The 22109-nt window shown below is 46.2% G+C and overlaps 1 protein-coding gene across 3 annotated transcripts in view; it reads left to right on the forward strand.

Moving 5' to 3' along the window:
- Positions 1-14363, forward strand: part of NEDD9 (neural precursor cell expressed, developmentally down-regulated 9) — a 298143-nt gene extending 283780 nt beyond the window's left edge. For 2 of the 3 annotated variants that reach the window (XM_032647489.1, XM_032647488.1), the window contains 5 exons: positions 5781-5882; positions 6370-6471; positions 7249-8475; positions 9826-9915; positions 12096-14363. In XM_032647489.1, coding sequence (XP_032503380.1) covers positions 5781-5882; positions 6370-6471; positions 7249-8475; positions 9826-9915; positions 12096-12605 — 2031 coding nt within the window. In that variant the 3' untranslated portion in view covers positions 12606-14363. The remainder of the gene's footprint in view (positions 1-5780; positions 5883-6369; positions 6472-7248; positions 8476-9825; positions 9916-12095) is intronic. The other variant, XM_032647490.1, reaches the window with a different exon arrangement.
- Positions 14364-22109: the final 7746 nt, after the last annotated feature.

Genomic DNA, 22109 nt, shown 5'->3' on the forward strand with positions numbered 1-22109 from the left:
AATGTTTCCCTTCCCCCATAGAAGCTGAAAAAACACAATGTAGCCCCTCAGACCTGTTTTAGATCAGCAAATGCCACCAGAGAAAAAGCAGCCTCAAAATTTGGGCTTCCCTCTACGAATTCCTTCTCCACTTTTCAGTTTTGACCTGGTAATCCTTTACTATCTTTTAACTTTTGATGTTATCAAGAAGATTTTTCATATATTCTCCTCACTTTTTTAAAGCCGTCTTCATTAGGGTGATTGATCTGAATTACCTAGTCCACAGTTTAAGCCCAAAAGTAAAATCTGCTTAACCTAGGTAACAATTATGATAAAAATAGCTGAGGCCTACGGGTTTATGCTTTGCCAGGTACTTTATGTACTTGGTCTCATCTAGTACTCCTAATAGCCTCTAAGTATTATTAATTCTGTTTTACTAATGAGGAGACAGGCCAGGAAATACCTTGGTCATGTCGTCACAGCTACTAAGTGGTAGAGCAAGGATCTAGATCCAGCTCTGCCTGGGTCCAGCTTACGATCTCAATCACTTCCCTCATGAGACCTAATCCTTTCAATGAGCCAAAGACCCAATGTGGCCTTGGCCTTTGGTAGAAGACTTCATGCAACACGGGCCTGTCGCATATTTTCAGAACTAGAGAAAGCATGACTCCTGTTCCTTTCTTTTGTATTTTTTTTTTCTGATGTTAAGGTAAAAAGCAGAGTTAGTTTTCATTGCTTTTTGTAAAACTCCCCCATATGTTTCTGGCTTGTGGCTGAGAAGAACGCAGGTGTTTGGGTCACATGCAAGCTCTAGACTGGGGAAAAGGAAACCATCTAGTGGCCCTTCTTGGCCGCCATCCAACCGTGGTTTGCACCAGATAGTGGTACAGGTGATAATTCTTCCATGGTGTCTGATTTCTCAACTTTACCTAACATTCATCCTGCTTTCTTGGCCACCCCACTTGCCCAGCACTACCATGCATGGCTGATAAGACACGTCCCTTATCCCATGGGCCCCGCTCATCCTAGAGCTGACTTACCTGGAAACCAACCTCATCCTCTACAGGCAGACCTGTTTAGTGTCCTCTCCAGATCCACACCAGTTTGCTTAAGAAAAGCCTTGAGTTTTCCTTTAGTTCATTAATATATTCAGTCAATACGTTTATCCAAGATCTACTATATTCAAGGCACTGTGCTAGGCCCTGCTGTTTACATACAAATGGAGGAGAAATGGTCTCTGTCTCCACAATGCGAAGAGATGGTCTGAAACAGTGAAACCTCAAGGGTTAAGCAATGTTAGAGATGTATATGCACACGTGGAAGGTTCCAAGGACGGAGATATTGTATCTGTCTGAGAAAGGCTTTGTGGGAGAGAGGCACTCAAGTTGGTTCCGAAAATTGAATGAAGTTTGCACATGAGGGAAGAAAGATGAGCATCTTGGACAAAGACACAGTGTGAGTGAAGACGCAGAGGTGTGGCACGCAGGGCACCTATGAAAAATGGAGTGGTTCAGTCTTGCCAAAGCACTGAACTGGTGAAGAGCTTTCAGGTCCTGCCCTCGGACTGAGGAGGAAGGGAGAAATACACAGATGAAAGCAAGGACTGGGCACCCTGGGGGCCAGAGACGTGTCGTTTGGCCAAGATGCTGTTTGAAATATTTGAGCCAATTTCCAAAATCAGATATCACATAAAAATCCAGATTTCTTTTTTCTTTAATCATTTAAATTTTATTTATTTTTTACACAGCAGGTTCTTATTAGCTATCTATTTTATACATATTAGTGTATACATGTCAATGCCAATCTCCCAATTCATCTCACTACCCCCCTACCTCCAGTTTCCCCCCTTGGTGTCCATACGTTTCTTCTCTACATCTGTGTCTCTATTTCTGCCCTGCAAACCAGTTCATCTGTACCATTTTTCTAGCTTCCACATATATGCATTAATATACAATATTTGTTTTTCTCTTGCTGACTTACTTCACTGTGTATGACAGTCTCTAGATCCATCCACATCTCTACAAATGATCCAATTTCGTTCCTTTTTATGGCTGAGTAATATTCCATTGTATATATGTGCCACATCTTCTTTATCCATTTGTCTGTCGATGGGCATTTAGGTTGCTTCCATGACCTGGCTATTGTGAATAGAGCTGCAATGAACATTGGGGTGCATGTGTCTTTTTGAATTACAGTTTTCTCTGAGTATATGCCCAGTAGTGGGATTGCTGGGTCATATGGTAAATCTATTTTTAGTTTTTTAAGGAACCTCCCTCTGACCTCTCATGAAAATTGGAAAGATCTGGCAACACAGGGAGTATTTTTTCAGGATGGTGGTTAGCTGGAGCTGAGGACTGGCTGCCACCTTTCAAAAGAGTATGAAAAAAAAAAAAAGTATGAATTCTGTGCCCCCAACACAGGATCCCGGCTTATCTCTCCCTTCACCCAGCCTGCTCAGCCCACAGGCATCTAAGCGTAAGGCCCTGGCTCTGCTACAGGTGCAAACTCAAGCCAACTGAATGTGGAGACACGAATGACAGACCTCAGGGCTCTGTCCCAGCCCACTGACTCTCACACCTGATGGTTTTTAGTGTTCCCTAGCCCTCGCTGCTACCCCAGACACAGACTCCCTTTTCAAACTTCAGCATGCACGGCTCTCAAAATTATGAGACTCAGAAGTCTTAACAGCATCTCTAAAAAGCTCGTGCTGCCCAGAATCTGAGGCTCAAAATGGTGTGAATCAAAGTGTGTGTGTGTGTGTGGCGGGGGGGGGGGGGGGGGGCGGGGAGGGGGTAAGTCATGTTTGTTTGTTTTTTTCTAAAGCGGAATTGGTAGAGAGCTAACGTGACCCCAGTCTCCAGGCTTTAGATCCTCCCCTGCCAGGGTCCAGCCTCCGAGATTTAGTCCGTGGACTCTTCCCTTTCTAAACGTCTATAGTCTGCCCTTCTCTGCTTCATAGCTCTTCTCAAAGTGTCCACCTTCAGACTCTTCCATTAGTTGACAAGAACAGTATACTAACGTCCAAGGAAGGTTGGATCCCTCATCTGGACAGAAAATCCATATTTGGACAATGCACATCCTCTGCAGGGCAACCAGGAAAGTAGTCGGTCATAGAGCCCTGGGGAGCCCACGGTTCAGCCCCCTTTGTGGCAACGCTAAAGAGCTAAGAGGTCAGTTTGGTAATTCCTAAGGCTAAGCCCTCCTCATAACTATAAATAAATACGCAGAATGAAAGGAATGCAGGAAAGAAAAACAAATGGAGGAAAAAAGGAAATGAAAAACCTGACTTGATTTCATTGAGAAAATTCGTTTCTAAGATGCCCTTTGTGTAGCAATTACGTGCAAATGCCCAGGAGATTTCTTCCCAAAGGTACATACCCTTAGCTAGACCTTGGTGTTCCTCATAGGCTAAGGTTCAGTAATCCTGGGGAAGTAGGAAGGTTTTTGTGGACTGTGTGAAGCAGGAAGAAAAGGCCTTATGAACCACAAAACTGGACACTTTGTAAGGTTCAGAACAGTCAGCACTTTCCTCTGAGGAGAGAACACACAATTGGCATGAAAGTGACCCAAGCAATGGGGTGAGTTGGAGAAGGTCCAAAAGTAGAGGACGTCCAGCTCCTCTTGTTCTCTGGGGCGTCACAAAGGGGCTCACTCTGTGCCCTGCCTGTGTCTGACCAGATGCACAGCCCCGGTCCCATTTCCACGCCATTTGTGGACCGATGCGAATTGGATAGTAACATCAGGATGCTGGCATCGGGGAAGGTTGTATTTTGTTGGCTTTTTCCCCCTGTGGTTTTTCACCATCTGTTTCTTTTAATGCATAAACAAGGAAAATGACTGGTTTGGAATGCAAAGTTTTTAAAAAACCAGATGACCACAGGCATCCTCTAAATGAGAAAGAGAGAGCACGCGGGGGGTTCTGTGACATTTGTCAGGAAGTGAGACCTTAAATACTGGGAAGCATTAATGCTCCCTGCCAGGGACGATCTGCAAAGGCAGGGCAGAGCCTTGCTGGCGACCCGCCTTCTTGAGGTTGTGCCTTATGTTTACATGTCACCAAGCGCTATTTTCAGATACTAGCACCACCCCATCTATCTCCCAGCCCCGCTCCCTTTTTTAAACTAAAGATGAAACCCGTCTGCTGGCCTTCAGCATAACCAGCCTTGGTTTTCCATTAGCGTTATTACTAACTTGGCAGCCTTGGATAGAATCCACTCTTAGAAACTTGTAGACTGAACAAAAGCTGCGCTGTGAGCAGGTTTTATTAAACAGCCAAAACAGAGAGCTATAAATAGAGGAGCTGATGAGATAGACCAAGAGAAGATGCTTCACTTCTCTCCTGGACAATAGCGAGTGAAGAAAAAAATTATAGAAGGGCATTGGGAACACAGTGTATCTTTCTTGAGCGAAGAGCAGCCTGCTTTAAAAAGGAAGCTTTGCTCTGCACGGCACAGTAGCCACTTTGTAAAGTGGTTCTGTATGTTGCATGCCAACAAACCTTAAAGCAAGAGATTCCTTTTTCAAACCCGAGGCAGTGGAGAGATTGGATGGGATGGTGGCTGCATACTAATCTCTTTTACCTTCATTGCAAGCCATAATCAGCTACAAGCACCAGGGATCTAAAAGCAAATTGAACCCGGGCATTTAGAGCCCCCAGGGAGAAGGGCATTGGTGCATTTGGCTGAGTTCCACCCATTTCGGGGTAAGATGGATATGAGCATTTTTTGCATAGTTTTGAAGGCAGCCTGACGCCAGAGTTTTCACATTAGAGAAAGGATAAAAGATGATGGTTTCTTAGGGAACAACAAACTCTTCCTAATTTGCAGTGTCTGTTCTCACAAATGTCACGAGCAATACTTAGGTGGGTGCTGTTAGCATTCGGGGGACGGGGGTTAGGCAGAAACAAGACCCTAGTCGTTTAGAAGCTTTGGGGGGATTAAATATATTTTCAGAGGAGTTTAAGTTCCAGTCGTTTCTCTACCTGTGCTTAGGACACAATGAAGTGTGTAGATATGAAAATGTGAGCCTGTCGGGTGAGATTTGTTTCATTGACATTTGGTGCCAGGTGCTCGAGCTGTGATGAGTGTACTTGACTTCTGACATCACTTGGACGTAGGTACCGTCTGGATGTTTGCTTCCCCGGTGGAAATGGGAAAATGATTAGACCTCAACTCTCTTCCTGGTCGGCTCCCAGACTCAGTATCTCATGTGTTTCATTCGTTAAAATGAAAGGTCCTGGAGGCTTCTAAGGGTAGCGCTGTGTGAACCTTCATAAAAGTACTCCAGTGGCCTATGGAATTTTAGTTATAATCATAATAACGTCAGATGAAGAGGCTTCCTGGGGGAGGTATGAGAGGAATTTTAAGTGGCTGAACTCTATTTACAAATAGTTTCAGAGCCTTTTTTTTTTTTTTTAAATGCTGTGCTTTTGATGCTCCGAAGGGTTGATCTAGGACTTTCATAATTCAAACACGATTCTCCTTTCAAGTACCTTTTGGGAATTCAGACTTTATCTGACTAACTTTGAGGTGATTTTGTTACCATGAGGAATGGGGACAGAGGTATTTCAGGGAATGGTTCTTCACTGGGATTCAAGAGGGATTTCAAAGTTTACCGTTGTCTCCTTCCTTTTGTCTCTTCCCTCTTTCTTTGTGTGTGTGTGTGTGTGTGTGTGGTGGGTTTTTTTTTCTTTCCTTCTTTTTAGTTGGGTGAAAGATGAGGGTGGAGTGTCTGATTAGGAGGCTAGGAGATGCCCTCAGGACTCGGCTTGGAATTTTACCCCCGTGTCTTCCTGTCCACAGGTGATCACGCCGATGAGGACGGGCCATGGCTATGTGTACGAGTACCCATCCAGATACCAAAAGGACGTCTATGATGTCCCTCCTTCCCAGACCGCTCACGGGGTGCGTACCAGAAATGTGGTCACTGGGGAAGAGGGCGGCTTTGCTTCAGGGCTGCAGAGGAAAGGGAAGTTCACAAAATATGTACATGTCATGTGACCCTTTATTTAGGCTGTCTATCCAGGGGCCATTTTAGCCAATGTTTTAAGGTATGTTTGCTGGCTTCGCTTTAGTAGGGAATCGAGGCTTTGATCTAACAAAGCTCTTATTGCTTATCAATTTATCAGCCAGGGTAAAATTTAAGCTACAATTTAAAATACAGACAGTGTAGGCAGTTTACCTAAGATCACTTTTATATTCAGTCTAAGTCAAAGAACACAAAATTGAAAAAGAAACATTCTATCAACCCTTTATTACACAGAATTCAGCCGAAGAGCAAGGGAACACATAACCTGGTAAATAAATCCGTCATTAAAAGCTTAGTACGTAAAAAATGACAAGGATAAGCCATTTCCGTGCTGGGTAACTCTGGTGGGGTGTCTCTCTTCAGGTGTACGACATCCCACCGTCGTCTGTGAAAGGCCCCGTGTTCTCAGTTCCAGTGGGAGAGATAAAACCTCAAGGGGTCTATGACATCCCTCCTACCAAAGGGGTAAGTGAGCTACTACAGAGCAGCCAAAAACGTGTGTGTGTGCGTGCGTGTGTGCTGGGATACACAAACCAAAGAGGAGAAGCTAGCCTTTGGAAGAGAGTACAGGGAGGGAAGAGAAGGGGGGAGGGAGGAAGAACCGGCAATAAAGATAATTCTAGGAATTCCATATTTAGGGGCCCACACTAAAAAAATGGGGAGTCGGTAAGGAGAGCCAATAAGAAGGTAAAAGTAATCAATTCCGTTTGGCAAGCGACTGCTGTATCTCATATATCTCACGTTTATATAGGGTGTCACAGCTTTCTCAGGCCGTACATGTACGGGTTAACGCATTGGACTCATTCTGCCCAGGAAGTACTGTTATCCTGATTCTACAGGTGAGGGCACCGTGTCTCAGAACACGGAAGCGGCTTACTGGGCAGCACACGGCTGACAGGTCCGGGAGAGGCCCTAGGCCTCCTGACGCCTGGCCGGGGCTGCTAATGCGTCACCTGCCCTCCCAGCCTGCAGCAGCTGAGGAAGGAGGCCCAGGAGGTGCTCAGCAGTGCAGGCCCGGGAGAGCAGCGCAGGCAGGAGGGGTCCACGCAGGGCAGCGTGGAGGCCAGGGAAGGATGCACTTGTCAAAGGGCGGGGGAGGTGAGGGCAGGGAGACGCTTAGGGGTGGAGGGCGAGCGAGAGGGAGGCAGCACCTGGCCCTCATCCTGATGTACCGCTCAGGTTCCGCACCGTCACGTGAGCCAACTGAGCGAATAACAGCTTCGCTCTCCACTTGCTTTTCAGGGATACGCCATTCCACCTCCGGCCTGCAGAGATGAGGCCGGGCTTAGGGAGAAAGAATACGACTTCCCCCCTCCGATGAGACACGCCGGCCGGCCCGACGGCAGACCCGAGGGCGTTTATGACATCCCCCCAGCCGGCACCAAGCCCCTGGGGAAGGACCTTCACGCTAAATATAATGGCGACGCTGCAGGGGAGCTGGCGCCACGGAGACACCAAAGCATTTCCCTGAGGCACCCGGCGCCGCAGCTGCGCCAGCCCGGGGGCTCCCAGAACGACGCCTACGACGTCCCCCGGGGGGTCCAGTTTCTGGCACCGCCAGCAGAAACCGGCGGGAAAGCAAACCTCGAAGAGAGAGACGGGGTTTACGACGTGCCGCTGCGCAACCCGCCGGACGCCAAGGGCTCCCAGGACGTGGTGGACGGCATCAACCGGCTGTCCTTCTCCAGCACCGGCAGCACCATGTCCACGTCCTCCACCACCTCGAAGGAATCTTCGCTGTCTGCCTCCCCGTCCCAGGACAGAAGGCTCCTCCTGGATCCAGACACGGCCATCGAGAGGCTCCACCGGCTGCAGCAGGCCCTGGAGATGGGCGTCTCAGGCCTGATGGCGCTGGTCACCACCGACTGGCGGGGCTACGGGTACATGGAGCGACACGTCAACGAGGTCCGCGCCGCCGTGGACAGGGTGGAGCTGGCCCTGAGGGACTACCTGCACTTCGCCAAGGGGGCCACGGCCAACGCCTCCTGCCTGCCGGAGCCCCCCCTCCACAACAAGATGAAGCGGGAGCTCCAGAGGCTGGAGGACTCCCATCAGATCCTGAGCCAGACCAGCCATGACTTAAACGAGTGCAGCTGGTCCCTGAATGTTCTGGCCGTCAACAAGCCCCAAAACAAATGGGATGACCTGGACCGGTTCGTGATGGTGGCAAAGACGGTGCCAGACGATGCCAAGCAGCTGACCACGACCATCAACACCAACGCGGAGGCCCTCTTCAAGCCGGGCCCTGGCAGCCTGCACGGGAAGAGCGGGCCTGAGAGCATCACGAACTCCGCGGAGTGCCCACACGCCGGCTCCCAGGTACAGCGGCTGCATCCCGGGGACCACAAGTCTCCAGCCCTCAACAAGCCGCTGCCCCCAAGCCTGGGCAAGGACCAGCCCCCTGACTGTAGCAGCAGTGACGGCTCTGAACGGAGCTGGATGGATGATTACGACTATGTCCACCTCCAGGTAAAGAACCAGACTCCTAAGGCACCTACACTCACAGGCAGGGGCCTGGGGCTAATGCCTGTAAGGCTGGTAGCTAGACTACCAGAGCCGAGACCAAGATTAATGTTCAGAAACACGACGAATGGTTCACACGTTGGAGGCAATGATGTCCAGTAGGAAGAAGACTGGCCTGAGAGTCCTGAGTCCTCTAGACTTTTCCGTGACACTGTGTCACCAACTTATGTAACCTCATCTCACTGCCTCATTTGCAGAATGAATGGAGCGCAGGGCTGGATTAGATCTGATGGATATGCCTCAGGCAAGCAGGAGGGACTCCCCAAGTAGGTTAGCGGGCCCGCAAACAGACATGCCAGCTCCACTTCTGTTTGCATTTCATGATACGGTTCTGCACGATACTTTATTTGAAAAAAAAAAAGTAGGGCGAGGGGTGTTTCACGGTTAAGGAAAAAGATTTGCAAACCTCTGAATTTCTAAGGTCCCTTCAGCTCTATACTGTGTATGTGTATGTGTGTAGAATTACTCACAGAGAAACTTAACCCCACCACAGGCTGACCTTGAAGAGCACTGGGCATTTGCCAATTGACCTAGAACTTAACGGCATAGGGAAATCGGGCCGTCACAGTCTGCATCCTCCAGGTGGAAATTCCACCAGGTTGACTCAGGGTCCTGACAGCTATCCCTTCGGGGGATTAAAACATTCTACAAGATCCATTATTTAGAATTTGCTTTACTATCTTATTCTGCCATTCTTTTCATCTGACTGACAGCCGCGAAGTATCCTGAGATTATTACACACAGTTCCTTTGCCTACAACTGGGGAGGGGAGAGCAGAGCCACACCTTGTGCTGAAAAGAAGTATGGGGAGAGAGCAGACCGAGGCATTAAACATTGACCTGGCTCTTGTCCAACTCTGCCTCTTGGAAAATGCTAATTTGGTGCAGAGCTGTAGATGATTGAAAGAAACTAGAAATACCATGTGGACCACGTTTAGACCCCCGTTAGGGGGTTTATGGGTTTGCATATAATCTATTAGAAAAGAGCCCTGAGAAAAAGTACCGCTTAAGGAGGTTTGAAGGGGGCCGTGGTCAGCCCTCCAAAAATGGTAAAGTGGAGCGGAGAGCATGGCACCCCACATGCACATGGGTTTTAGTTTTCAGTTCTCATCCACACAGTGACTCTGGAAGTCTGGCCGAGAAGCCCTGCCTGGGGTTCACAGGGCCTAACTGGGCATGCGGGAAATTGCCAAGGCAGCGGAAAATGGAAGAGTATTCACGTGTTTGTCAATGAAATTGTTAGCATAAGCGAATCCTAGTGGTGACGTCATGTTTTCTTTATGTTGGAAAATAACAGGGTAAGGAGGAGTTTGAGAGGCAACAGAAGGAGCTCTTGGAAAAAGAAAATATCATCAAACAGAACAAGATGCAGCTGGAACATCATCAGGTACGTTCGATCAGAACAAAAACTACTTGGTATTGAAAAGATTTCCCACTTAATAAGGACACTATAACTTCAAAGATCATGGTTTTGATCCTCCCAGTACACTTTGGCATAAACAAGCACCAAGGCACATAATAGGGTATAAGAACAAAGAGAAGGTCTATGGCCTTGGTAATCTAGCAGGGTGTACCTGGACCATGTCCAAATACAGTTTTTCCAGGCTAAGCCTGTACATCTAACATATTAAGACTATTGGGCTAAGGCGGTTGGTCTCAAGGAGTAAGACGCACTCAAGCCGGCCCAAGCAAACAGGTTTTGTAGTAAAGCCACAACAGGGGAATCCGAGAACAGAAAATGAAGATACAGCCATGTCTGAAGGAACTAGGACTGTCAGTGTCCTCTCCTTCCTGTACTAACTTGGTGTCTCTCTAAATTGACTTCCTTGGCCTCTATTTTCCGGTAGTTTCCTCTGATTATCTACTCATTTGGTTCCCCTGTAACTTTACAGAACCCACAGCTGGACACTCAAAGCCTTTCCTATATATAGTTTTTCATCTCAGCTTCCTCGCTAATAGTCAGCCCCTTCTGTGGTTTATCAAATTCCTTAAAAAAGAGTCTGGGCCATTATCTATCTATCTCCCTCTGTCTCCCTGTCTCTCTCATCTCTATCTCTGTCTCTCCCCAAGCCTGTGGCTTGGCTGTTCTTGTTCCAGTCTAAGGGGAGGAGGGCAGGATCCAGTGTTTTCAAAATATATCCAAGTCCATTTACTAAGGGCTTTGGGCAAGGCAGTTTCATTCAAAAGTTGGGCATGAGTGGGGCAAATAATAATGGGTATTGCTAATAACAAGGGCACAAAAATAACGAGAAATGGATGGAGGATTTATAGGCCTTTTAGGATGAACTGAGATGGCAAGTAGGGACATGAAATGGCACACTGAACTCAGAAAACCAGAGTTCTAATCTGTGCTTTCTGGCCAACCGTATCATATGACCTCAGGCAAGTCACTTAACCTCCCTGAACTTCCCATTATTTCTCTATAAAATGAGAAAGTCCCTCTCCCCTCCGACCTAATGAGATGATATATTTATGAACACACTTGGAAAAGCATAAGCTGAATATCTTGAAGCATTGCCCTGTATCTGTTTATGTTTGCTTTGGCATTTGGCCAAGTAAGACTGCAGGGCTTTGGGGAACTTGTTGAAATCATAGTAATTCCTAAGAAGAAAACAGAGTCTACAGAAAAGGAAAGCTCGCTGTGCACTTCTCAGGGGAGAGGCTGGGTGAGGTTAACCCTGCTCAGACTCAACCCTGTTTCTGGGCAGAAGACTGAGTCCTAAACTCCGGTCACAGATAGATAGTCCTTGCCTGTAAAAGAGAGCCTCTCCTGACACTTGTTGCAATAGCTGGAAATTATTATCATTGCAGTTTAAATAATACACCAGCTGGGGGCAGTGAGGAGAGAAGGGAGAAAGCGAACACTGAGTCTGACCTGGCGTGAGGCCCCTTCCTTTCGACCGCTCCGAGGGGCTAAGCGTTCCGATGCACAGCCTGCGTTCAGATGCCCTTAGAGAAGTTCTCTTCCACAGTGCACGTGTACTTATATGCAGCAGTCTACCCTGTAGTGCTGGATAATAACATTTATAAATCTGGAAAGAGTAGGAGAAATAGAAAAGGGTCATGGATTGTCATTTATCTAAGTGCCTTGAAGGGACAAAAGGCTTTCCCCCAGAAGGAGCAAACCGTCAGTGACTGACTTGACAAAGAGATCCCTATGTTTGCTTTTCCCTGGCCACCTCTCGACATTTAATAAACATTTACCTAGAGTCTCCATTATACCAAACACTAGTCTAAGCACTTTGCAAATATTAACTCATTTAACCTTCGTAAAGGCGTAGGTGACAGAGCTGGGTTCAAACCCTATGCTGTCTTCCAGCCTGAGGAGAGAAGAGACCGATCGTGTCCAGTCACAGAAGTCAGAGCTGGAGGATTCCTCAGGGACCCTCTTTGTCAGCCTGTACAGTTCACAGCTTAGGAAAGCCAGGCAACTGGACAAGTCTTGGCATCTAATAAGCACCTCACACTGGGATGAAGATCCCTGCGCTTTAACTGCGAGCCCTGGTTAATTTCCATCTCAGCACATCACCTCATCCTTAACAAACTCGGCTTTTTCCTTCCCTGCAGCTGAGTCAGTTCCAGTTGTTGGAACAGGAAATCACAAAGCCCGTGGAGAACGACATCTCCAAATGGAAGCCCTCCCAGAGCCTCCCAAGCACCAGCAGCGGCGTGGGCGCTCAGGACAGGCAGCTGCTGTGCTTCTACTATGACCAGTGTGAGACCCATTACATCTCCCTCCTCAACGCCATTGACGCTCTCTTCAGCTGCCTCAGCTCGGCACAGCCCCCACGGATCTTCGTGGCGCACAGCAAGTTCGTCATCCTCAGCGCCCACAAACTGGTGTTCATCGGAGACACGCTGACGAGGCAGGTGGCCGCCCAGGACGTTCGCAACAAAGTGATGAACTCCAGCAACCAGCTCTGCGAGCAGCTCAAGACTATAGTGTTGGCGACCAAGACGGCCGCGCTTCATTACCCCAGCACCTCCGCCCTGCAGGAGATGGTCCACCAGGTGACCGACCTGTCCAGGAACGCGCAGCTCTTCAAGCGCTCTTTGCTGGAGATGGCGACATTCTGAGCAGCAAAAGAGAGACTGACTTGGATTACTGAGGAAAACTGGAAATACTCTCTGGTTTTTGTAAATCTTATCTATTTTTGTAGATATTTTGTATGAAAATGAAATATTTTAACATTTGATGGGTTAGACGACATTCAGAAATTCAGGGAACTCTAGGGGAACTTTTTTTTTCCTGCGTGGTTCTTGTGTACACATCTAAGCATCTAAGACGTAAACTGTACAGAATCCTGTCCGTGTGTGTGTGTATGACTGTGTGTTCATGTTCGTTCATAGGTGTTTGTCTGATACATTCCATTGAAAACCATGAATTAAGAAGCACCTTAGAAAGCACCTCCTAATGCTGCATTTTTTTTAGAAAACATACCAGCTGGTTGTAATATTGCTCTACAGATACTAGCGATTACTCTGAGCCTGTCACTCCCAAGTCTGGGAAGCACAGTATATTTGCAGCTGTGTACCTTCCAGTAAGGAGGCATGCTACGCCTTGTTTTTGTTTTTGAAACCCCTTCCAAAACTGGCTGCCTTGGGCACGTTATTCCAAGATGCCTCATTTCTGGTTGAAAAAGCCCTCTCAGAGAGAAAGTTTCAGAAAGTATACGTTAATCCAAACTCTGACATGTTAGGTGCTGGAGGAGTGACACGTGTACTCAGGGGCCACGTCCCCACTTAGGGTTGTTTCAGCATGGAGAGGACGTGTTTCCGCAGGGCTTTTTGATCGTTCGCATTTATGAGTGACTTGGCCACGCGATTTTCCAAAGGATGTGTTTAGATTTGCAAAAAATATATTATTTGCAGCAGGAGTTCATAAAGACACATCAGACTACGATCATCCGCAAAAGGAAGGATGGTCCCATCTGCCAGTTGTAAGTAGGGGCCTTTCTGACTCTCAACATTCCCTTAGGTGCTACTACCCCATCACCTGAGGGAAACTGGCCAGTTCCTTGATCACCTAAACATTAGAGCCACCAGGCCACATCCCACTCTAAGAGAATCCGATGCTTGATCCTGTACCCTCCCTAAAACATGCAAGTGCAGACCCAGCACTCAGAGCAGCTGTAGGGAGCCCATCTAGGCGTTACAGCTCTGTCTGGCCAATGACCCAGTGCACTCTGCTCACCACCGTCTCCCAGCTCGGCACAGCATCCGTCCGTTCCATAGTCCGTCCTCTCGCACCTGCTGGGGTTGGCACAGCACAAACACACCACAAGCCGTCAGATTCATCACGCTTCTTACCCCAGGGGGTAAATGTAGTCACATATTACCAGGTCAAGGAGCAAATTACGGTTTATCAGTCCAGTTTTTATTTAATGATGCTATTCCAGCCGATTGGAAAACATTTTGGTTTGCGATATATGCCTTGACCTAATTGAGCTTGCTTGTTTTAAACAACCAAATCACTGGAACAGGAAAGGATTTAGGCGAGAAGGATGCATGATCCAAGTGGGATACAAAATAATCAGTGAAACTTACCCTAGAAGTGCTTTTCAGAACCACGGCTCTCCTGGATTGTTAAAAGAAAGGAAGTGTGCGCGAAGGAAGAAGCAGGTTGCTGAAAATCAACGAAGAGGAGGTTGAAAAGTGTCCTTGTAGATTTCATTGTATAATGTGCATCTCTTAGGAGATGACAGACTTGAGCAAAGTGGTGACGTTTCACGTTTTCCAAACCAAAATGTTCAATCTGTATTACTCTCTTTCCCACATTGTATATACAGGCTATTTTTAAATCATTAAAATTTTAGATGTCTGTTTTCATAGGCATTGGGTTTTCTTTTTCTGTATCCTTGTCTCAAAATTAAATATTAGCTTATTTCGGCACTCCTAATATAGAAAGTTAAATTATGGAGATTTTATCGATATTATAGATCTGGATTTTTGAGTAAAATTGAGTGCTAGTTTTTCATTTTGCATCATTTAAGGAAAATTCTGGAATTTGTGAACATTACCAAACCCAAACATCTGGAACAAAGGTGCTCTTCACCAGAAAGCCTCTATATTTAAATGACGGGTGGAATGATTGCTGCTATCGTAATATGGATGTTACTATTCACATGGTTTTAGAATCAAAGGGAATTGCTCGATTCGTTCTGGAATAGACATCAAGAAATGTTTAAAAGAAAACTATATTTGATGAAAATAAGAGATTCGTAACCACGTAAATTATTTTTAACGCTTGGCCCACTCTTTCACTCTGGTATCCTACTGCGAGCTACAGATAAAGTATCTGAATATACCTTGCTACCTTTTTCCCACATCTATAAACATTTTCAAAGAAACTGTCAAGGCGCTTCTCGGGAAATGGAAAGTCCTTTGAAAAAAATGACACTAGAACAACTAGATCTCTCCATGGAAAAAGAATGAAGATTTACCCTACATCTTACAGAAAAATTAACTCACATGGATCATAGCCCTAAACATGAAACTAAAAACTCTCCTACTTCTAGAAGGAAACACAGGGGGAAAATCTTTGTGATCTTAGGAAGACGAGGGTTCCTTAGGTAGAACAAAAAAGCATAAATAATAAAAAAATTGATAAATTGGACTTTATCAAAATTTAAAACTTTTCTAAGAAGACCATTAAGAAAACAAAAAGTTAACCAACAAACCAGGAGAAAATATTTGTACCACATACCTCAGCTAAGGACATGTATCAGAATAAGGAAACAAGTAATTTTTTTTAATTAATTTATTTATTTTTCACTGTGTTGGGTCTTCGTTGCTGCGTGGGCTTCTCATTGCAGAGGCTTCTCTTGTTGCGGAGCACGGGCTCTAGGCGCACAGGCTCAGTAGTTGTGGCGCACGGGCTTAGTTGCTCTGCAGCATGTGGGATCTTCCCAGACCAGGGCTCGAACCCATGTCCCCTGCGTTGGTAGACGGATTCTTAACCACTGTGCCACCAGGGAAGTCCCAATAACTAAACTTTTTAACCGGGCAAAAATTTTGAACAGAAACCTCACAAAAGAAGACATGTGAGGGGACTTCCCTGGTGGTGCAGTGGATAAGAGTCCACCTGCTAATGCAGGGATCACGGGTTCAATCCCTGGTCCGGGAAGATCCCACATGCTGCAGAGCAACTAAGCCCGTGCGCCACAACTACTGAGCCTGCGCTCTAGAGCCCACGAGACACAACTACTAAGCCCGTGAGCCACAACTACTGAGCCCACGTGCCGCAGCTACTGAAGCCCACGCGCCTAGAGCCAGTGTCCCGCAAGAAGAGAAGCCACCACAATGAGAAGCCCGCACACCGCAACAAAGAGTAGCCCACGCTCACTGCAACTAGAGAAAGCCCTCGTGCAGCAATGAAGAACCAACGCAGGCAAAAAATACATAAAATTTAAAAAAGGAACCGGTAAAATGAAAAAAAAAAAAGTGAATAGACAATAAGTAAATGAAATACAAACCCACCAAATAGAATCATTAAAGTTAAAAAGATAAGCCATACCAACTGTTGATGAGAAAGGGGAGCAAACAGAGCTCTCATACACTGCAGGGGAGAATGCAAAACAGTACAAACACTTTGGAAAATAGGTTGGCAGTTTAAAAAACAAAATTAAATGTATGCCTACCATAGGACCTAGGAATTCATCTCCTAGGTATTTACCCAAGAGAAATAAAAGCATATGTCCATATAAGACTTGTATAAGAATGTTTATAGCAGCTCTATTTGTAAAGCCAAAAGCTAGAAACAACCCAAATGTCTATGTGAATGAATAACCATTGTTACATATCCACACAATGGAATACTATACAGAAACAAAAAGGGGGAAAAAAGTGAAACAAAAAACAACATGAATGAACCTCCAAATCATTATGATGTGTACAAGAAGCTAGACGAAAAAGAGGACATATAGTGTGTTCCATTTATACCGAATTCTAGAAAATGCAAACCACAGTGACAGACAGCAGATCAGTGGTTGCCAGGGAAGAGGAGTGGGGGGAGGAGTACATTACCAAGGAGCTCAGGAAGCCTTTGGGGAAGATGATGAAAATGCCCCTTTTCTTTTTTTAAATCGTGACCTCTCTTGTTGCGGAACACAGGCTCCGGATGCGCAGGCTCAGTAGCTGTGGCTCACGGGCCCAGTTGTTCCGCGCCATGTGGGATCCTCCCAGACCAGGGCTCGAACCCGTGTCCCCTGCATTAGCAGGCAGATTCTCAACCACTGCGCCACCAGGGAAGCCCGCCCATTTTCTTGATTGTGGTGATGGCTTCACGGGTATACGCATGTCAAAAGTCATCAAATTGTACACTTGAAATGCATACAGCTTATTCTTTGTCAATTATTATTTTTTTACGTAAATGGTCTAAACAGAACAATTAAAAGTCAGAGATTCTCAGACTGGAATTTTTTTAAAAGCAAGACTAAATTATATGCTATTTAAAAGATGCCCAATTTAAGTAAAAATAGATAAGTTAAAAGCAAAGAGAGAGATATACCATGCACATTCTAATTTTTAAAAAGAAAAGCTGGAGGGACTATATCAGCTGACAAAGTAGAATTCAGAACTTGGACAAAAAGGGGCATGTCATCGTGAAAGGGCCAGTTCATAAAGAAGACAAAACATTCTTAAATTCGAATGTACATAGTCATAAGGTTCAAAATATTATGAAGCAAAAACTGATAGAACTGAAAGGAAAAACGGAAAATCTGTAATTACAGGTGGAGATTTAGATACTATCTCTCAGTACTTAATAGAACAAGTAAACAGAAAATGGTAGTAATTGGTAATAATTGGAGTCCTCTGGAACTCCCCTACATTGCTAGTAGGAATGTAAAATGGTACAACCATTTTGGAAGACAGTTTCGCAACTTCTTATAAAGTTAAGTATACACTTAGCATATAACCCAGCCATTCCAAAGGTATTTAGGCAAGAGAAATGAAAATGTATGTCCATTAACAACAAGGACCTACTGCATAGCACAGGGAGCTATAGTCAATATCTTGTAATAACCTGAAAAGAATCTGAAAAAGAATATATATATATATAACTGAATCGCTTTGCTGTACACCTGAAACTAACACAACATTGTAAATCAACTGTACTTCAATTAAAAAAATTTTTTAAATAAAATATATGTCTACAAAACTAACTGCTTTATTTAGCATAGTCCCAAATGGCATCAGCAGGTGAGTGGATAAATAAACTGTGGTCTCTTCATACAATGGAATACTGTTCAGCACTAAAAAGGAGGGAACTAGTTACATATGTAACAGCATGAATGGATCAACCTTACAAACATTATGCTGAGAAAAAGCCAGGTAAATGAAGAGTATGTATATATGAAGCTCTAGAAAACACAAATCTTATGTGTAGTAACAAATCAAATCAGTGATTTCCTGAAATCAGGACTGGGAATTAGGAATTATCTGGAAAAGAACACAAAGGAACTTTTGGGTGTGATGGATATGTTTTATCTCGGTGCTATGTGTATTTTTTATATCAGTGCCGTGTGTGTGTGTGTCTGTAATTTTCACTGATACAGCAGACAATAATCACATGTGGCTATTAAGCTTATGAAATGTGATGAGTACAAGTGAGGAACTGTTTTTAATTTTAGTTAATTTTAATTTAAATAGCCACATGTGGTGAGTGGCCACTGTTTTGGAACTATATCTATATCTAGATTCCTACGGTAATTATGTGAATGCAAATTATTTGCATAATATACACATAAAGTGGGCGCATTGTATTGTATGTGAGTCATACCTCAATAAAGTTGATTTTTTGGGGGGGGCGGGTACGCGGGCCTCTCACTGTTGTGGCCTCTCCCGTTGCGGAGCACAGGCTCCGGACGCGCAGGCTCAGCGGCCATGGCTCACGGGCCCAGCTGCTCCGTGGCATGTGGGATCTTCCCGGACTGGGGCACGAGCCCGCGTCCCCTGCATCAGCAGGCGGACTCAACCACTGCGCCACCAGGGAAGCCCTAAAGTTGATTTTTAAAAGACGTAAAAATATTTCCCAACTAACTCTAATGTTCCATTGTTTTCAAATCAATATTAATATTGATATTAATAATACTGACATTTTTTCAAGTCAATTATTATCATCCACCAACTCACAGAAATCCTGGAGGGCCCATAGGAAAAGGTCCAATCAGAAAGTTCAGTTTTCTAAACAGTCCATCCTGGGCTAGGTCGTGACCCACCCGAGAGGCAAACACGGTTTTCTCCTCGCCTAGTCAGTAAAAGTTGATCTGGGCTTCAGATGTTTCCCCATAAACCACATCTACATTCTTCATAGTGTTTGAGGAATTATGACAAAAGAAATGTTGCTATTCACCAGAGGACATGAAAAACAAGGATTCGTTTATTCATTGAAAGTTTCCTGCTTGGCTGAACAGAGTTGGCAAATCCGCCCTGTCCGTCAATAAGCAGCAGCTGTCCCGGCCCGAGGAGCCACCCAGCCTCACAGCCTGCGCCTCTGCACCAAAGGGCAGGAAAGAAGGGGGGGGCCCCACTCTCTGCTTTTCTTTGTTTGGGACCAAAAGTAAACATGCCTCTTAAACAAGTCAAGTCAGGTGATGGACACATGCCCAACTGAAAGCTTCAGGAAAAGACTTAGGAGTACAGCGAGAGAGAAAAATCAAAGTGATCTAGGCTGGGTACAAAGCACACACCAAGGGCAGGGAGCCTGGCTGAGGCTGGCCGTCGGGAAGGAGCAGGACAGAGGTGGGGAGGGGCCTGCGGGACCAGCTGGGGCTCCAGCGCACAGGGACGCAGGCTTTGCACGGGGCACCTCCAGAGAACTGCTGAGCTCACAATAGGCGGACACCACATCCTTTCACGCAAGAGAAAGGAGAAGTAGCAGGAGAAGGGATCAAGAGGAGACAAAAGAGATGAGAAAGACAGTGAAGATTATGGATGTGTGGAGGGAGGAGAACGGAGACAGGAGGGGAGACTGGGGTTGGCAGGAGGGGCGGGGAGAGGCGCAGAGTCGAGAAAGACTCTACTCAGTACTCTGTGATGACCCACATGGAAAAAGAATCGGAAAGAGTGGATATACGTGTATGCATACCTGAATCACTTTGCTGCACGCCCAAAACGAACATAACATTGTAAATCAACTGTACTCCAATATAAAATAAAAATTCAATTTAAAAAAAGTGTCGGGCTTCCCTGGTGGCACAGTGGTTGAGAGTCCGCCTGCCGATGCAGGGGACGCGGGTTCGTGCCCCGGTCCGGGAAGATCCCACATGCCGCGGAGCGGCTGGGCCCGTGAGCCATGGCCGCTGAGCCTGCGCGTCCGGGGCCTGTGCTCCGCAGCAGGAGAGGCCACAGCAGTGAGACGCCCGCGTACCGCAAAGAAAAAAAAAAAAGTGTCAGTGGAACAAGTATCAGCTTCAAGAGATGCATATTCTAAAGCAGTATTTTAGGCTCTTTGATATTCCAGGTTCTCAAGATATTTTGAGAAATAAATTGTTGGTGGATATGCTGTCATCATTTTGGAAAATACCACAGAGTACGTGGTGACACACGGGAGCAGAGTAAAGGCTGGATGGAATCTCGCAATAGAGAATAGAGTCTTGTCTGTTTCCCAAAACTTCTTTGACCCTAAGATCTGCTGTCTCTCTCAACACTTATGAAAACCTGGTCGAGGATATTCAGATAGTTCGTCTTTGTTTTCCTCCCCTCTCAAAAGGCCGAGGCCTGCTAACAAGGCTCGCAGAGTCAGTGTCGGTCTCACCCCTACCTGTCAAAGTCAAGACCTCTCCCGATGGTAGCGCTTTAGAACCAGCAGGCTAAGAGGCAGCATCTTGACCTCTGCCACCCACACCCCTGAATTTACACAGGCACCTAGAGAAACACACAGACACACTCCATTGTTTCCTCAATCCGTTTCTCATCATCTGAATGTCCCAGAATAAAAAAAGTGAAAGTAAACCAATGATTCATTTGGATGAACTTCCCCCACATAATCAACTCCTTTGGATGAGTTTTTTTTGGTTTTTTTTGTAGAAATGCTTCGTGAAGGTCAATCTTATATAAGGAGTTTAGAAATACTGTAGAAGTACTTTTCAGATGGAAAACAAGAAAGTGAAAGAAAAATAAAATACATACAGATGGGAAGAGAAATCCAGTCAGAGACCGATTAAGAGGTGCTTAATACGTGGGAAAGCTTCCTGAAAAGTGGCCAATGATAGACAAGCACATACTTTGTTCTGAAAGCAGCGCTCTGAAGTGTGGGAAGTGAGAGGAGGAGCCCTGTAGACCCTAACAGCTCAGTCTGGAAACTCTTGTCAGTCCCGGGAGAAAGGGCAAAGGCAGCCTGAACTCAAGAGGAGGAATGGAGGCTGAACTGGATGGATTCCAGGTACGTAGGAGGGGAGTCAACATGATCGGTAAAGAATTGGACGTGGGCTTCCCTGGTGGCGCAGTGACTGAGAGTCCGCCAGCCGATGCAGGGGACACGGGTTCGAGCCCTGGTCCGGGAAGATCCCACATGCCGCGGAGCAACTAAGCCCGTGTGCCACAACTACTGAGCCCATGTGCCACAGCTACTGAAGCCCACGCACCTACAGCCCAAGCTCCGCAATAAGAGAAGCCGCCACAATGAGAAGCCCGCGCACTGCAAAGCAGCCTCCGCTTGCAGCAACTAGAGAAAGCCCGCGCGCAGCAATGAAGACCCAATGCAGCCAAAAACAAATAAATTAAAAAAAAAAAAAAAAAAGAACTGGACGTGGTGTCTGATGGAGAGGGGCCCAGGCTGCAGGTTCCTGCTGTGGGCATCTCGATAGATGTGGATCCATTGTGACACCAAGGAAGCACCAAGGTCTCGACATCTCCATGGAACCAGCCTGTGTGAACTCCACGCTTACTGCACCATCCCCGCCGGGCACTGGATGTGGGGCTTCATAAAGAACAAGGGCAAAGGGGCAATGCCAGCCATGAAACCCCAAAGTGTACCAGGAGGAGGAGGCTACGTGAAGCTCACCTCACTTCTTCCCAGGTCCTGAACAAGTAGGCACAGATTTATTTTGCGGCTGAAAAAAAAAAAAAGAAAGAAAAACAACCTTGAAAAGTGTTTTAATGAGTAGAGGCCAACGTGCAGGGAAGAAACCTCTAACAAGGGGCAACTGAAAACACTGAGCACTGACTTTTATCTCAGTGTTGACTATTACCCGGGCCTCTAAAACAAATTCCTCTGCAGCGGGGGCAGGGGGGCGGGGGAGAGCTGCAGAGGAAGAACTCGTAGCTCTCACAACATGATCTAAGGCATCTCCCAACAACTATAATTAAGAACACTGAGTTAACAGAAAGGGCACCTTATTTTTTCTCCTCACAGACAATTTTCCAGGGAGACAAGAGTCAGCAAGAAATGATGTTAAATAAAAACATACCCATGGGCTTCCCTGGTGGCGCAGTGGTTGAGAGTCCGCCTGCCAATGCAGGGGACATGGGTTCGTGCCCCGGTCCGGGAGGATCCCGCGTGCCGCGGAGCGGCTGGGCCCGTGAGCCATGCCATGGCCGCTGAGCCTGCGCGTCCGGAGCCTGTGCTCCGTAACGGGA

This window comes from Phocoena sinus, chromosome 11 (assembly GCF_008692025.1).
Source record: "Phocoena sinus isolate mPhoSin1 chromosome 11, mPhoSin1.pri, whole genome shotgun sequence".
Taxonomy (NCBI): domain Eukaryota; kingdom Metazoa; phylum Chordata; class Mammalia; order Artiodactyla; family Phocoenidae; genus Phocoena; species Phocoena sinus.